Source organism: Mytilus californianus, unplaced genomic scaffold, assembly GCF_021869535.1.
Source record: "Mytilus californianus isolate M0D057914Y unplaced genomic scaffold, xbMytCali1.0.p SCAF_4, whole genome shotgun sequence".
NCBI classification, from domain to species: domain Eukaryota; kingdom Metazoa; phylum Mollusca; class Bivalvia; order Mytilida; family Mytilidae; genus Mytilus; species Mytilus californianus.
In genome coordinates this window covers 1,992,914-2,011,742 of record NW_026262690.1, presented here as the reverse complement: position 1 = coordinate 2,011,742, position 18,829 = coordinate 1,992,914, and the positions used below count along the sequence as shown (strand labels likewise).

The 18,829-nt window shown below is 32.6% G+C and overlaps 2 protein-coding genes across 8 annotated transcripts in view; both read right to left on the bottom strand.

Annotated features, from left to right (window-relative positions):
• The window catches only part of LOC127737260 (uncharacterized), a 249,379-nt gene that overhangs the window by 170,838 nt on the left and 59,712 nt on the right, over window positions 1-18,829 (bottom strand). The window lies entirely within an intron of this gene.
• Window positions 1-18,829, bottom strand: part of LOC127737251 (CD109 antigen-like) — a 50,354-nt gene that overhangs the window by 4,758 nt on the left and 26,767 nt on the right. The window contains exons 20-32 of the mRNA XM_052247794.1: window positions 18,229-18,346; window positions 17,922-18,035; window positions 16,903-16,992; window positions 15,275-15,412; window positions 13,425-13,563; window positions 12,479-12,655; window positions 10,735-10,816; window positions 9,340-9,496; window positions 8,584-8,673; window positions 6,018-6,195; window positions 4,532-4,752; window positions 3,946-4,101; window positions 417-479 (exon numbers count right to left, since the gene is read on the bottom strand). Coding sequence (XP_052103754.1) covers window positions 417-479; window positions 3,946-4,101; window positions 4,532-4,752; window positions 6,018-6,195; window positions 8,584-8,673; window positions 9,340-9,496; window positions 10,735-10,816; window positions 12,479-12,655; window positions 13,425-13,563; window positions 15,275-15,412; window positions 16,903-16,992; window positions 17,922-18,035; window positions 18,229-18,346 — 1,723 coding nt within the window. The remainder of the gene's footprint in view (window positions 1-416; window positions 480-3,945; window positions 4,102-4,531; window positions 4,753-6,017; window positions 6,196-8,583; window positions 8,674-9,339; window positions 9,497-10,734; window positions 10,817-12,478; window positions 12,656-13,424; window positions 13,564-15,274; window positions 15,413-16,902; window positions 16,993-17,921; window positions 18,036-18,228; window positions 18,347-18,829) is intronic.

The following is an 18,829-nucleotide window of genomic DNA, read 5'->3' as shown; positions in this document are numbered from 1 at the left end:
TCCTCTACCATTAACATTTACTGACACACTTACCTACATCATACACAATCCTCTGCCATTTACATTTACTGACAAACTTACCTCCATCATACACAATCTCTTTCATTTACATTCACTGACACACTTACCTTTATCATACACAATCCTCTACCATTAACATTTACTGACAAACTTACCTCCATCATACACAATCCTCTTTCATTTACATTTACTGACACACTTAATTCTATCATACATAATCCTCTACTATTAACATTTACTGACATACTTACCTCCATCATTCACAATCCTCTACCATCAACATTGACTGACATATTTACCTCCATCATACACAATCATCTACTATAAACATTTACTGACATACTTACCTCTATCATACACAATCCTCTACTATTAACATTGACTGACACACTTACCTCCACCATACACCATCCGCTACCATTAGCAGTTACTGATACACTTTTCACAGTGTTGGGAATCTTAAATAGAAAAAGGAAATAGATAAAACTAATTGTTTAACAAACCTGACAATCACAGTCGTTGGTAGCTGAAATAAAATTGACTAGAAAAAGAGGGTTAGTCCTATACAGATTGATCAATACCACTGCTGGTTGCTGCTTGTACTCTATGTCTATCTAGGGCAGTAGCCTGATTTCCATTACTTTACAATAATATTTGAAAAGTTCTCAGTTGACACATTCAAAATGCAAAGGTAATCTTCCTGCAAAGGTATTAATTAGCATGTTTTTAATCTCGTTTTAGTGTTATTTTGTGTTTCATGCTCTTCATCCTAAGATACTTTCTTAATTTATATTTTGTTTCAAATAGCACTGACCATATTCAAATTATTTTGTAGCTATATATGATTTATTAGTTTTTTTTATGGGCCCTTTTATTTCCCTACATCCGTGTTCCAATTCCTTAAGGTAGATTCATGGTATACCGCCATCTTGGATTGTACAATCGCAGTACACAATCGGTCTATATCTTTGCCCAAATCTGCAAATTTGGAGACAGATAGGCAATTTATAGGTTAGACTGTTTATTTAATGAAAGAAAACTTGGTGATTTATTGCATTATTCAAAATATTTAAATAAATACCAAATAATTGTGTTTTTAGAATCATTTTTTCAGCTTGGCCATTTAAGGGGAGATAACTCTTTTAGTAAAAAAAATATACTGGACTGATAGGGAAATTTGAATTTTTTACTTGTAGCAAGAAAACAAGTTCGGTGACACCATTTTTTCTTTTTATTTTCTGAAAGCATATTATAAAACCTATCTTCTCATATTATATTTCAAAATTCTATCTCATCGATTTCTTTTTAAGCACAAAAATGTGTTTTTTCATGAACAATCTAAGCAAATTTGTGCAATTTCGTACGACCCGTAGCTTGAAAAATAGCACGGCGATCCATACTTTTTATTTTTTAATCTTTATTTTGGCAAAGTATAAAAAAATTCTATCTGAGGAAATATATACCTATGATCTACCTTAAATATAAAATGAATACCCTAGCGAACCAGAAAGACTACTGGTAGGATGTTAAATCAACCTGTATCTGAAATCAAACAAAACAAAACTTTTTGTCGACATTTATAGTGAACTTTTGCACAAGTTCAACTCTAATGGTAGATAACAAGCGTCATCATAGATACCAGGATTAAAATTTTGCACGCCAGGCGCGCGCGTTTCGTATACAAAAGACTCATCAATGAAGAGAATGAATGTTTTCTTAAACCAACTATAATTCATTTTCCTTGTAAGTATAGCATAAATTGTCCAATTCAGATTTTCCTTTTGAAATTTTGAATGAATTGATTCCTGGTTGTTAGTAAATAAGTATACAATTACGTAACTGTTATATAACGTAGGTTTCATATCTCTGCGCCAAAGTTGCATATGCTGTTCTTTCAGTTAAGGCCGTGTTTTTCAGTTTTATTTAGGTTATACACCTGGTATTTTGTTATGAGTTTTTGTGAACTTTCCATTTCTATGTAGCAACATTCCATCAGCATCTGCATATGGAGGATATATCTTCCTGTTGATAGGATATTCCAGAGCTTGCATTTCCAATCATGATATCCATGACAGAGGGTTGCTACTAACAATGAAGCTGTTGAACCAAGAGTTTCAAGTGGTGAAGCTAGAATCATTCCTTCGAAAATTATATTGACGTCATCACGAGTTAGTTGACCGTTATGAAATATCTGTTTCACAGTTGCGACAGATATGTTCCAATTGTCATTACCAAAATCCCGTTCTCTTTTTTCTCCCCAATTGGACATATTTTATCAACATTGAACAGGATCTGCGTACCCATCCGGAGCACATTAGATCACCCCGTTTTTGGTGGTGTTCATGTTGCTCGGTATTTAGTTTTTTATGTTGTGTTAAATGTACTGTTGTTTGTCTTTTCGGTGTTTAGTTTTTGCCATCGCATTGACAGTTTTATTTTGGACCTATAAATTTAACATTCCCTTTGGTATCTTTCGCCTCTCGTTTATACTCTCAAATATTACAAGGATTTTGCTCTACGGCCGTTTTCTTTCGAGCTCAATTGATGATTGTTATTCCGGAAACACTTGTCGATCAATCGGAAATCAGTTTCACAATGAGTTTTTACAGAAACAATTGTTAAGTGAATAGACAAAGGTTTCCTCTACTTTTGATCAATCGGTTCCTCATCTGACGTGCAATAAGTTCTGTGTTGTTTACCCTTGTATTTATATTTTACTTAAATTGTACTTGATCATCGAGAAAGTGTATACCATATACTATATGCACTATCAACATTTTTGTTGGCGTCTCTGTCAGTTTTAGTATCAACTGCAATAACTATTCTGTTGATGTCTTTATCAGTAGATTTATTTGTATGTTTGTTTGAGTTTTTATGTCAGTTGTATGTCTGTGATGTATGTTTACACAGTTTTGACTACTGGATCCCAATTATTGTCACATAAACCTATTATGTCTGTTTCGGTTGCTCACCCAATTTTGTCAATAAAACGGACCTTTAAACAGATGTCATACAAGTGGAAGGTTAAGCCAGCTATACAACAGGCTTAGCCTAACATTTTCGTCGGAAAATGCCTGTTCCAAGTAAGGAATATGACAAATGTTTTCCGCTCGATTCGTTGGTTGATAAAGTCTAACGTTTGATTTTGATAAGTTTTTATGGACTTCCCCCTTTTTGAATTTACGTTAGAGTTAGCATTATAGTTAATACTTTTGTTTTCAATCGGAAACAATGCTCAGAACAGGGTAAGGTCTTAGATGTTTTTATGAACATTTTTTATGTAATTTTCATATTTATGATTTTTCTAATGTATTCAAATTAAGAGTTACAACTAATTGTAGCAAAAATTATCATTGACAATTTTGTCTGTTTTCTTAAAGCCCTCTGGTTTTTCATGCTCTTAAACGTTACAGACATTTGGATTTTTGAAACTGTTTAGTTTCGAGTAAACATGATGAAAGTTGAAAAAAGTAAAATTACAGAAATACCGAACTCCAAGGAAAATTCAAATCGGAAAGTCTCTTATCAAATGGCAAAATCAAAAGTTCAAACACGTCAAACGAATGGAAAACAAGGTCCTGACTTGGTACAGGCATTTCCTTATGTAGAAAATGGTGGATTAAACCTGGTTTTATAGCTAGCTAAACCTCTCACTTGTATGACAGTTGCATAGAATTCCATTACATTAACAACAATGTGTAAACGAAACAAACAGATATAATAGGTAAAAATGTCAAAAATCGGGGTACAACAGTCAACATTGTGTTATAATCTTAATCTCCGCCCAATTTATATTGTTTGCAGATGTCAATCTTAATTACAATGTGAGTAAAAGTTTATACAAACAAAGCAAGCAAGTCAACAAAAGTCTTAATCTACAAGCATTAGGAAATTAGCTTTAAAACCATTGCGATTATAACTTACGTCTTTGTTCTGTAGGACCAAAGCATTTTGATTGTTGACCTTGAAAGTTTCACCTACGGCCCAGGTATCACCTTTAGTATTTACAGTCATTTGAAAATTGGGGGCGTAAAGCTTTCCTCCAAGTCCTGCCAATGCCTGGACGGCTATCACTGTATCCTGTAAATATACAGATTTATAATAATACAACAGATTGAAACCAATGTTATACACAATTGTTTTGTTGATTGTTGCTTGTCTTCTCGTCGTTTTTTGTTTTTTGCCATGCTGATGTCAGTTTGTTTTTGACTAACAAGTTTGAATATTCCTTTGATGTTTTCTGTCTCTCGTTTATACCTTGACTCGTCATTGCAATGAAAGTGAGGTTTTAGGACTAAATGTGTAGTTGAATATTGACCAAGAAAAACTATTAAAAGTTACATAAATAAAATGAAATAAAATATCACTTTAACAAATCTATGAATTTTAGTGCATTTCTTAGAGACCATCGTGTTACAAAAATGAAAAAAAAAACCAACTAACTTCTACAATACCTTTAGCATTTGTAGGTTATATATTATCATAGTATAATTATATCACCATTGTTTACCTGTGTAGAAATAAATCCACCGCTAGGATTTCTTTGTCTAGCTAACCATTTTAAAACACGAATGCCTTTAGTTGTATCATCCCTCAAATTGTAACCTAACAATACGTATGACGTCATTTCTACATCTAAAGCCCTAGCGTCAGCACGTGGTGACCTCCATGATTTCCAAGGTTGTATTTTATCTGATTCAGTGTCCGGTAATGCCCAATATGTTTCACCACCTTTAAAATGATGTATATATGATTAAGTACTTTATATTTATATGAAATAATAAAAAAAATGGTAAAGACATATTCCAAATACCTGAAGAACATGATACCCACCCTTCACCCTCTAATTTTACTTGTTTTGTTGCATACTTTCAGCAAAAAGGAATTTTCTGTTCAACCAATTTTGGTGTGATATTGGACATGTGAATGTTTGACGTCCAACCGGAATTGCGGCCGTCCACACCCTATACACCCAATGGCTGAGGGATTGGTAGTTAGTCTTTACAGGTTGTATGTATATAAGCTGTCGAATACAATTTGAATTGGGATGATCAATCTGATACTAAGTTCCATTTACAAAAATCGATGAAAACTTTGAAACATCCACAAGAAGGAACCACTGATTGCTTTTTTTAACGGCAAACGTTCTGTTTCTATCTAAATGTTTTTTATTTCAGGTGGCATTCGGGATTTTTACCAAACTGACCGGCTTTTCAGAACCTATATATTGAATTGATTTTAATTTGATTGAAACATTTACCCTTTGACTTTAATCAAACAGCAATCAACACAATCAAATATATTTTTATTTAGAAGTTCCAAGTCTAAAAAGTAATTAGACACTTAGTTATTTCAATTGTTTCTTAAATTTGTTTCCATTATCAGATTAAAAGAGAGGCGAAAGATACCAAAGGGACATTCAAACTCAAGTCGAAAATAAACTGACAACGCCAAGGCTAAGAAACGACAAAGAAACAAACAATAGTACACAAATAAGATACGGAGTAGTGGTATTGCTAATGAGACAATTATCCAACATAGCCCAAATGATGTGACTTTAAGCAACTATAGGTCACCATACGACCTTTAAAATGTAGGAAAATCCATACCATTTGTCAGTCAGCTATTAAAGACTCTACAGGACAAAATGAAAAACAATTCAAACAAACAAAACACCAACGGCCTAATTTATGACAAAACAAGAAACTAAGAACAAACATAAAAGACACCCACCAATGAAAACCACTGAATTACAGAAGATCATATATTTACTATACAGAAATATGTATTTAGAATGTAAAGTCACTTAAGCGATTAAATAGAATAAACACTGCCTAAATAACATACAGATAGAGGGGAATTAATCTAGTATATGCAAATCAAAATCAACATGCAAATATTTATAAAAATGTAAATAATTTTTAATTTTTAAAAACACATTAGCAAATTTTGGTGAATTAAAGTTTATTAAAACTGGATAGTATATTAATCATTACCAGTGTTCTTTGCTTTCTTCTCAAGTTCTGTTAGAATGGCATCAGTTGAAGAATGCTTAACCAATGATAATGCGTAAAATGATATAGCAAGTTCGTACAAGTTAGCAATTGAAACAGGTGCTCCCTTTGCAGTGTAATCTGTTGCTTTCTGGATAGCAGTAGTAACCTGTTGCTTAATCTGAAATGACAATGACTGATAAATCATATGAGCACTTTTTTCTTCTTTTTTGGTTATTTTCTTCTCAAACAACTTGAATTTGCCTACAAGGTCAGATTCAAAGAAGATTTCAGTGGATAGTAGAAAACAATCAGTGTCCTTTGGTTTAAAAAATAAAAAAAACAAATATTTTTTTAAACAGAAAGATGGTCAGAGAGATGATGGTTTCGATAATCAGATTCCTTACCTTTTTTACCAACTCATCTGAAACCACTAAACAGAATTTAATGAAACTTTGTAGATGATTAAGGCACACTATGTAAATGTGCATATCGACAGGAAATTATGATTCAACTTTTTTTTAGGAGTTATGTCCTTTTGAACTTAGAATTTTGGCTTTAATATACTACTGCAACAGTTAGTCAGCGCAATTCCTCTGAAACCACACAACACAATTACATGAAACTTTGAAAACATGAAATGTAGATATGCATATCCACAGGAAAGTTTTATCAGTTTACTTTTGTAGGAGTTATGAGTCTTTGAAGTTAGGTATCTGTCGAGATTTTGTTTACTCGGTGGCAATTTGGGGGCGTGGGATATAAGAGCGTGTTCACAAAGGTTCTTCAATTTACGATACTGTCACACTATCTAAACAAACCTCCATAAGATTTTGCGTCTGCATCTGCCAGATATTGACACAATCAACAAGCTGATTATACTGCCATGGATTTGGTGCGCATACTGGACCACCTCCTCCCCCAAAAATATTTGAATTTAATTCGGCTTTATCATCTAGGCTTTAAAAGACTTCACTGACGAAACTGATACAACCCCAGGAGGAAGAGCGTCCCAATCCATGATGGTTCTTTGGGAAGTTTTTTTTTTTGAGTAATCACAGAATGCCGATGGTAAGTGGAAGTATTTGTCATGCGATATTCCCGACAGTCGTTTCGATGGTATTACACGGCCTTCTTTTGCTATGGCTACTTTGATGGTCTCTATTTTGTAGGGCATGGTGAGTCTCGTTTCTTTGCTTCTCTGTCTAGGAATGTGCATTTTAGATGTCGGAGCATGCACTTGATTGGTTATGATGTTTGTTAAATACATAACGATTCCCTCTTCTTTAGCCATCTCAAGTCGGTCAGTCAAAAATATGCTTAGAACCGCTATTATATAAAACACTCTTAACAGGAGGGAGCTATGTCCTTAGTTTAAGTACTAGTACATAACTTGTGAACTGTGAACTTATCGACACAATGTATCAATTCCTGTCATACATATCAACCAAAAACAATTAGATCCACGTTCAGAATTAAAAAAGAATTAAGGTCATTGAAAGTAATTATGATATTAGAAAAAAAGTGTGCGCTATCTTTACCACTATATAATGAAATAACATTCTTAAAAACATATGCTGAACTTCCAATGAAAATTATCGTTCTAAGCGAATTGCATTAGAATACGACATTTCAAATGGCTATTCGTTAGGTCATTGATGACTTTGAAAGGTTATGACGATTTACATTTCGTTAATGGCAACGGACATCTGTGAATTCTTCAATAATATACGAAACACTCACACTTTTCAACCGAAAATGATCTTTTTGTCAAATGTTATTACATTCTGAAGCGTACAAAAAGTTTTAAAATTTCTGATGTTAATTATTATATATATAATATATTGAAATTAAATAACTCGAGTTGATATCAAACGATATCCAACTCTCACTCGTTCTGAAACCTATAATAGTGAACGAGGCATCGCCCCAACGAGAAAAAAACCAAAAGACGTCTAGAGTACAATATATAGTCATCAACAATAGAATTTTGCCAACACAATACGCGAGATCTACATTGTTCCAAATGTATCAAGGTATCGGATATTCAAAGTCTGCTTCGTATGATCAAATTAACGAGTTGGTGACCACAAAGGAAGATGAAAAGAAAGTGAATATATATGAAGTTTCAATTCATGACAAAAATAATTATAATCACAGAGCACATCATTATTTACACCAAAATGTCGTTAAATGAAATTGGATATCCTGCATTTATCATGCTTTTCAATAACATATCATCAAATAGCTGAAAGACCTCCATCTTAAATGATTGAAAACTATCATTTTGCATTGACAATATATTTTGATGTAAATTAGATACACCCATTCGGCCTTAAGCCCTCAAGGTATATTTAATACAAATTATTAATATCTACGTTGGACATTTTATTTATGAAGCATTATTTGACTTGTTCTATTTATGGGTATTTAACTATTTATATGTTTGAGTTATGGATATAGAAGTCAGAAACTTTTATTTAGGCGAAAAAGAATTAACAAAAAATCAAACGTAGGGGAGTTACCGTGTATGTAATTTGATAACAATGAGTGATTTTATTTAACTAACCTTTGGAGATACTTGATCATTAGCTCTTGCTTCGTGGAGTGCGATGAGGACAAATGCTGTAAGACTTCTTTTACTCGAAACAGAACCTCCCTGTAATATGAACACTTGAATCAATAGTGTTATACAGATATGGTTGAAATCTTATAACTTAGTATATTTCAAATGTAAGATATCTATTAGAATTTGATTATTTGATTACAGATACCTCACCATACCAACAGTAGCGATCGGTTTTTAATCTTCCAAACTAACTCACATCTAACCAAATGGGTTTTACATATGTGAGCAACATGACGTGTGCCACATATGGAGCAGGAAATGCTTACCCTTCTACAGCACCTGATATCACCCCTGGGTTTTTATTGGGGTTCATCTTGCCAAGTCTTTAGTTTTCTATGTTGTGTTTTGTATACTGTTGCTTGTCGTTTGGTCTTTTTTCGTTTTTTTGAAATGGCATTGGTAGTTCATTTTCGACTTATGAGTTTGAATGGCCGTTTGGTATCTTTCGTCTCTCTTTTACATCTTCTCAATGGTAGTACGCATTATAATTAATTTCTTTTTCTTAAATGCTGTTGACAACGTCGTCTTGATCGGATAATGTAACATTCACTCAAAATGTTATGCATTCTTAAAGCGTAGATATTATTCCTTTTCCAGCGTTTCTTTTTTTGTGATGCAAGCATTGTAATCAGTTTGATATTCCTTTCATGATATACTTAGTATTTGATAATGAAAAAGTTAAAAAATGATACTGACCTGCATTTCCTTATGAATTACAATCCCCGGTTCATTGAATGCTCCTGATGGATCCTGCTGCCTAATAAGCCATTGAATAGCTTTTGTCATTACGTTAATGTCAATAAATGTTAAGTCTGCAGCTTGGGAAAAGGATTTAACTACAAATGCGGTTAACCTGAAAAAAAAAAGACGGACATAAAATGTATTACAATAGTAAGCTGTAAAATTAACCGACCTATTTGATACTTCATGTTGTTGGTCCGCTTAACATGTGGAAGAATCACTAAAATCAACATGGCATAAGTTGTACGGTCACCATCACGAATTGGTTAAATACGATGTATGTGTTTCAACTCGCTAGCGGTATGTTTTCGGTCTTAGATCTTTAGATACATGACTAGCATTTAGACTGAATTTGGAATGGCATCGCGGATGATATATGCATTACAAAAGACGACTACCCTACAGACGTTCCCAGTTTCGCTCCTTTTGGAGTTCATATTTTTTGTGTTACCTTTATTTGTCTCTTCTTGCATTTACTATCATGATAAGTTTGTTAGAGGTTTGCCGTTTTCAAGGAGGCTTTATAACAAAAGTTCCATGTGATGAAGTTAAAACTATCCCTTCTTAAATTATACGAACGCCATTACGAGTTAGTCAACCGTTATAGAGTATCTGTTTTACAGATGACGACAGATATGTTTCAATTGTCGTAACCACAATCCCACCCTCTTTTCCTCGAATGTGACCTACCTAGTTAAGACTTATCACCTGGTTTGTAATTACACGAGCAACACGACGGGTGCCACTTGTGGATCTGCTTACCCTTCTAGAGAACCTTTGGTTTTGGTGGGGTTCGGGTTACTCAGTCTAGTGGCGTGGCGTTGTCTGTTTATTTTCGACTTACGAGTTTGAATGTCCCTTAAATTTGTTATCTTTCGCCTTTCTTTAACATTACGTTTTTCCTTGTAAACAAATAAAAAAAAATTTTTTCTACTTCTTGGTTGATTGATCTTTACAAAATCAGTTGTTAATTTCATTTTACAATCAATCTGGGGTCTTCATTTCTCATTTATTCGTTCTTTTTTTTTTCTATTCGCTTTTAATGACAAAAAGACCTCAAATTACCAAACTATTCTCTGGTTTTGATAACACACTGAATATAAATGGTTCGCAGATGATTCAGTTTTGACTAGAGAATTATAATTCATCGGATTCTGTAGCAGTATTTATATTGACAAAGGTTATCTGTGACGCAGGATAAGGTTAACCTTTAACAAAACCAGAGGATATGAAGGAATTATCTAAAACGTTCGATAGGGCCAATTATAAGACCAGCAGATATCGAGGAGTTTCCTAGTCGTCCGAAAATTCAAACCCATAATGAAACCATAAGATATAATTAAACCTTACCAGGTAGTTCCACTTTTATCGTTACTTCCAAACGCACTAAAAGAACCATCGTTATGTACAAATGAAAGTTCCCTTTGATAACCTAAAAAAGTTACTTATATTCAATTTATATCGTAAATTATTAAATGAAAGTAATGGTTGATTCAAAGAAGCTGTATGAAATATGAAATGATATTATTTGATTTGACCTATCATATTTTTTTATATAACACGTCGTATAGAATCAAAACTTAATTATTCGAAATTTCTAACTATCTGGCTGGAAAACATAGTTAGACTTTGAATAAAAACATTTATAAAAAAAATTTGAAAACAAATTTAATCATACTTAACACAAGCATTACAAACTGTAAAAAAGACGTAATGAGAAAATCGGTTCAACTTATCATCAAAAAGATTGGCAAACCTAGATACAAATATCTTGTTGAATTACGCTAAATAGTATCATGTAAACACACCGCTGTGATTCAAATAATAGCGGTCGGTTGAGAACAATGTTTTACGACACAAATGATGATGTCAGCTTTGCAACGGTGAACTTTACATTTTTAACTAGCCACATTCCACCAGCATCTTCATATGGCGCATATACCTCCCAGTTAATACGTAGTTTAAGAGCGTTTTCTATCATTATATACTTGATTGAGCGTATCTGCATACAAGGAGGCTATTGAACCAAGAGTTCCAAGAGGTCAAGTGGTTTTGGATTTTCAAATGTTTATCCTCGAGCATCACTGCAGAGACTTTAATTGTCAGTAAAATAGGTAACATAACGTTAATATTCTTCAAGTCATCCCATCGAAAATTTTACTGACGCCTTTACAAGTAAGTTGATCGTTGTAGAATATCTGTTTTACAGATAATGACGAATATATCAATATTGTCGTAGACATATTCCTATCCCTTTCCTCAAATCTAACATCACCTTATCAGACTTATCTTCTATATTAATATTCTTGTAATGGTTAGAAAATACATCAAATAACACCATTACAAACTTAATCCCAATTTTATATTCTATTTTTATAAATTTACCTGTGACGTCACTTTTTGTGGCGTTGATACATTCCTGTGACATACAGTTCTTTATTCTATTGAGCTGTATTTGTGTTCTGTCGTAAATTAATTTTAGGTGTTCGTTGTTATTCTGTGGTTTGGCACCCATAAAACCAGGTTCAACCTACCATTTTTTCTTAAAATGTCCTGTATCAAGTCAGGAATATTGCAGTTGTTATCACTTAGTCCGTTTCTATGTATGTTGGCGTTTGTTTTTGTAGCAGTTCAGTTTTTCTGTTGTTCCGTTTTGTTTCCTCTTATAGTTGATTTGTTTCCCTCAGTTTTGGTTTGTGACCCGGATTTGTTTCAGTTAAATCGATTTATGACTATTGAACAACGATATACTACTATTGCCTTTATTCAGCACCGAATTTGTACTTACATCATCAACACGACGGATGTTACGTGTAGATAAGAATCTGTTTACTTTTCCGGAGCACATGAGACCTCCCCCGGTTAGTGGAGATGATTCGTGTAGATCAGTCTTTTGTTTTCTATGTTGTTCTTTGTAGACTGTTTTCTGCCGTTTGGTCGTTTTTGTTTTTTGTTATCGCGTTGTCAGTTTGTCTTCGACCTATGAGTTTGAATATCCTTTTGGTTTCTTTTGCCTCTCTTTTAGTTATCTGTATATCATCACATGTTTAATTAAAGTATACACAATGACCGATGATTAGAAACGTTATATTACCTCCCTCCAGAAATTTGGCTGTCTTCTTTTTAATTTCTTCTGTTAGTTGGTTAGTTACTTTCAGATAAGCACTAACGTAAACATTAGGGGTGAAAGCAACCATATTTTGTTCTCCACTTCCTGCGGAAGTCTTAAGCAGGTCTCCCAATCCGGCCAATGTTGCCCCCAGTAAATCTCCTGATAAGACAATGGTTATCATACTTACTATAGTAATAGAACAATTTATAAGCAAAAATACTACATTTTTATTGCCAACAGGTGGTGGCTTGTAACTGTTTACATCTTTGTCATGTAGTTTTATGAATAATTTCTCATTGGCAATCATACCTAATCGTCTTATTCTCATAGAGAGTAAATTAAATTTTTAAAGATAAATAGAATATAAATTTTCGTTTCCTAATATATTTACAAATGGCGTTTCCGCCATGCTGAACTATGCTGTAGGTAGACAACTTTATTAGTGTGTGCTTATATACAACATGAAACTGGAAGAACACTGAGAAAAAATCGTACTTATATATTTCTATCAGCTACCATAACTGTGTTTATTCTGTTATTTAGACTCCTTTTTTACAGCTTAACCTTCTTATTTATTACATGTTGCCTTCTCTGTTATACAAAAATCGACATTGTTCTGACCCCAACCGTGAAAAGACAGCAAAATCAAAAGTGAGATAACAATATCTGAAATACAATTATCGCGGCATAGTACAAAGAACGATTTTTCATTAGTTGATAACCTTGTGAAATTAAATGGCTCATTACATGATATGATTTTCGTTATTCCTCCTTTCGTGAGGTTAAATTTTGTAATTGCCTTATTGACATTATTGTATGCAATCAACAGTTTTTGTCTACAAAAAAATCACAGCAAACAATATTGTATAGAGAGAATAAACTATGCACAAAAGAAAGGAAGTATATACATATAACGTTTGAAACTCACCGATAACTTGTATCTTAATAAACTCTGAATCTTTTACAAGATTTGGAGGGAATGACAAAGGTATATTGTCTGTAAAGCTTCTTTGTTGTCGAAGGTCAATAAGTAATGGTACGTTATAGCTTTGTTTTATACCTTCTGCCTACAATATAGTTAAAAGAAAATTTTGCATTGACATGCCCGATCCAGTAAATTTATATCACTCAGTCATGCTTCTTAAAACTCACACTTTGAAGCTTCAGGGAAAATAATGGCTTGTTGAAATAGAATACGACATATAAAAGGGAAGTTGGGTTGAAATTTACTGGTTATTATTGGAAAGAAATGCACGTTAGCTTGGAGAATAATAAATTTTGTACTGCTACTCATCAGCACATAGTTCCAGAGTAAAGGTTTCCCTAGCATAAGTGTATTTGTGAACAATATTATCTTAACATAAAAAAGGAAGTGGATACAAGGAGGCAATCAAAAATCATTAGCCACAAAACGTTAACTATGATTAAGATTTTTAAAAGGAAGGTGCAGTTTCGTTAATGTTACTTCTTTAATGAAGCAATTATAGGCAACCGTACGGCCTTCAACAATGCGAAAAACCCATACCGTATAGTCGACTATAAAAGGCCCTGACATAAAGAAAATATGAAACAATTCAAACTAGAAAACCAATGGCCTTGTTTATAACAAATCAATTAAAAGAAAAAAAACAGATATGACAGACATGAACCAACGACAACCACTAAACTACAAGCTCCTGACATGGGACAGGCATATAAAGCATGTGGCAAGATTAAACCTGTTTGTGAGCGCTAACCCTTCCCTTAACCTGGGAATGGTTTAACAGCAAAACATAAGAAAAAACTGTAAAAATCAGTAGCAATTGTCTTAACTCAAATGATCGGTACAAGGCACAAAAACAAATAACCTAAAAACAATAGAAACAAAGTACCGAAATTAGAGTCATCGCAGTTATTAAAAGCTTGTTCGAAGCCAATTACAACTAATAAATAAATCACGTTCTCCCAGACTAAAGTATCAACCATTACACATCCAACGGATTTAGTTTTAAATATGCAATACACAGTCTGAGAAACGAATGACCTTGTACAAGTCTAATTGTAATTTTAAAGTGGTGCTTAATGGCTATCAATATCGCCTGCCAAACTGGCCCATTTATTCATTGAAGTTTATTGGTTAATTTGAATTAAATTTGTGTCATTGTTTATCATCGGTGTCATATAACAGAATACTTGTCAGCATATGTGACTACCAATACAATTCAAATTCATAATTTCAAAATTGATATTTAAACGGAGAAACGAATGCTATGTTTCGAAATATTTGGAAAGTTTTCTTTTTAATTTGCCTTTCTGTAGTTTTCCTAATCATTTGTAACGTTAAAAGGTGCACAATTTCCTCTTGTTTTCGCTTTTTAAACAAAGCCGTCTTCTAATTAAAAGAAGATGGAGTGCAAGTGCATGTCGTCACAATTAAAATTGTAACGTCAATTGATTATTGAACAACGTCTGAAACCAAAATTGACCTTTCTCTTGGTGTTGCAATTCATTTTTAAATCTTGACACAGATGGTTTTCTAGAGCGTTTGTGCTTCATCAAATCAAAATGTCTGCCTTTCGAACGTGTCTTAAAAATTCTGATTGGAAGAAAGTTCGGAATTTTCCTGAAACGCTCTATATAAAAAGGTTGACAAATATAATGCCTACCCTTTGATTAAATGAGTATAGAGCATGGTATGAAAGAGTTATTTCTTAAATACTTCTTCAGCACAACCAAACCGGCATAGGGAAGTCCAATTGTATACAGCACGACAAAACAATGCTTAACGGGTAAACTTACCTCTATGAGAAACTCCCGTTCAACAGCATCTGCACCTTGAGTAGATCTAGCAGTTCCCTTCAGTAATATTTTACCAAGTGCAGTTGGTTTGATAGGGAAATACACAGAATTAACACTGTCTTTCTTTACAAGCACAGGCTGACGTAAAAACAAACACATTGCATTTTCGATATTAACGTCAAAACTTAGCATAATTCCATTTCTTAAATAACATAATCACGAAATCATGGGGATGACATGCGCAGCAAGGTGTTGTGTCTAAATAATGTTCAAATACATTGGCTGGGTGAAATATAATAGTGAATTAAAAAACTTTTTTCAAGATATTTGATCGTTAGTGATAAGAATTGAATCAGGTGGATATGATATAAATATGTAACTTGTTTTCACGATCCCGACGGCACTATTTAATTACTTTTATTATTGATTGATGTTTGCTTCACTTCCTATATAAATATTTAATACAAATTTAAGACACTCAATTTCAAATTTTGTCGGCTGTCTACTGCTTCTTTTGTCTTCCATTCAATTTTCACTTTTGCTTTGATTCCCGTAAAGAGAAAATTACAATTAAAAATAAATGGCTGCCTTGATCAGTCCCATTATCATATTTTTCGATTAGAATTGCTCAATATTTAGCTGTATATGTATTGTGTAGTAGACTTATGTTTGTGTGTTCCTTTTTCCCGCTTTCAATGGTGTTGTTGGTATTTACCAGACGTTTGTCTTTTTCTGTTATCTTATAATCAATAATAAAAATGATAAAAATAGTAATAACAATGATAATAATGATAATGCATAAAGGTAAATACAATGTTTATTTCATAATTCAAAATGAATTGACGTTCAGTCTATTTGTATACAATTATCTCACAAGAAATACCAAATTGTTCAATATGGCAAGGTTCTATCAGAACAAAAACGATTTCAAATAAAAAATCGGTTGGTTTCAAGGAAGACATGTACGATGAGCCTTGTAACTGTGGTGAATTTTTTCAACAATTTGGTAGATTCTCCTGCTGGGGGCGTTTATGCAAAAGGATATCAGCATCCCAGTTATCCACACTAAAGTGGTGACATGACAGACCATTTATACAAAATACTCATATTTTACTACCCGAAGCATAGATGACCTTCGTCAAATTTGGGTCAACATTTTATTTATTTTTTATTCAATGTCCTTATACATCGTAAATGATTTGGCCTTTCAACTTATTATATGCATCTTGTGTAGATGAAACGCACGTTAGGTGTACTAAATGATAAGCCTGAGATCTTTGATACGATTTTGAAAAGAACAATAAAAAAACAAAACGTCTATTTTACCCTATATTTTTAGTTCTTCATTAGTTGTCCAGTTATAAAGCAAAGAACAGTAGAATTTTTTAATGACACATTCCGAAACATAAGTGTATACCAGATGTGTTCAATGCAACGATTGTAGACAGTTCTGTAGTGAATGATGTCGTTTACAAAAATCAAATGGTGCATAAGCTTTGTTTTTTTTTTACTTAAATGTTAAGTTTAACGTAGTATCTGATTGCTTTTCGTTCATAATAGCATTTTTAACTCCTGCAACGCTTTTTGTAATTCTTTTAAATGCAGTGTTTTATTTAAAGTATATTTACCTTTGTCCAACCATCACCACCTGGATTAAAACTGTTTCCATTTCCATCTACAAAACTGAAGTCAGCATTGTTTGACAGCTTCACAGATACCTGATGAATAAAGTTGTCTGATCTGATTAAATACAGAAATGAAACCTGGTAACTGTTTTATGAAAGCAATAAGCCTTGATATAATGAAGGTGATCTTCATCGCAAAATAATTTTTTATAATAGTCTTATCTCAAGTTTGTACTATAACTAAAGTTTCAAATTTCTCAAGATTACTAAGATAACTAAGATTGTCGTTACGTTTATGCCTTTTTTATTTCATAATTAAACTAACAAACATTTCATCCTGAGTTAATTTTCTATTATTGTACAATATTTTTAGAAAAAAAAATATTGATTTACAAGGTATGAAAAATAATATTCTAAAAATTTGTTCCCGAAATGTTGGATATAAAAATTGGAAGATATTGTATGATTGGTAACGAGATAACTATTCACAAATAACCAACTGACATGGATGTAAACAACTATTTGGTCATGAACTTCCCTGATCCAGGTTTGTCTTAATAAGTATATCATGCACATTGCAATTGGTATCTTACATTCATATAAACTTATTTTTAAAAGCTTTCCCAACCAATTTTATTATCATTTCAGGCCATATGTTTACTGTAATTGTTAGTCATCCGAAGACGTGTGTTGTCCAACAAGGCGTTCATAGCTATTGCACTTTCCCTTCATGAACACGCGTATTCCATAGTTAAAGACTAGTAAACTCGACAGAATTCGGTCAAGGTCTATCACCTAATTTTTTATTACTTTGTTTGTTGGAGAAAGTTAAATGATGAAAACAAACAGTTATAGATTCTGTTATAAATGAATTAATTGGAAATGTTGAACAGTTTTTGGTACAAAAAATATTTCATGTAATTTTCAAGATGAAGACCATAAATGAAAGAAATGATACTTTAATTTTCGATTTTGGTGCATGCATTTTTACTAAAAATACTATTTCATGAAAGCCATTTTACCTGTTGATCCCGGTCTAAGTAATTAAAGACAGTGGCTTGAACTATTATAATTTCACCTCTAATTGCAGAAAACGGAAGTTCAAATCGCATGAAAAATTTCTGAAATGTCGTCAACTAAAACAAAAAAATATTACATATAAAGTCTAGAGCATTTTCATATTGAAGATTAAAATTTTGAAATTTGATTTGATATCATATATCATATTAGCAGTAATTGGTACAAAAGTAATAACACAATCCTTTTTCAAAATAGGCAACAAAATTGAACAATTTATTATATAAAGACATTGAATAAATTGATATTTACATTTGCCATTTCTGCAGCTACACCAAGTCCCGAAACAGGATTTACAGCAAAAGCTGAAGCCACCCATTCTGTTATGGTATCAGGTGCAGTCGTTTTGATAGTAGCTGTTCCATCAGCGCTTAAAATTCAGAACAAAACCAATGGTTAATATGTAACTATTTCATTTTAATCTACGGCTTCTTTATAATGTTTAGTACGTTTTTTTTATAATGCTGCAGAATTATTATCATGGTTTGTTTTTTGAATATGGTACATGTAATCTTCTTTTGATTTTATTTGGGAATGGAAACCAGAAATTGAGAGAGTTTCATATCTACTTTCCTAAGCATGTGAGCACAAAATTGTAAACTCATTAACCTATTTCTTTTAATATTCATTATCATGAGAAAGTAGTCTGGCTAACGTTATAGCCTTTTTTTTTTATTTAATATGAGTCAAATATCGTTTTTGAAAGGAAAAGGTAGTCATTAATAAAAAAAATGAAAAGATGCAGTGTGTGTACTTACTTAACAAACTTATATAAATACCGGAGCATACCTTACATGTTTATAATGTAAATGCAATTGTAGGAGAAACAACAATAACGATACCAATTACGTTG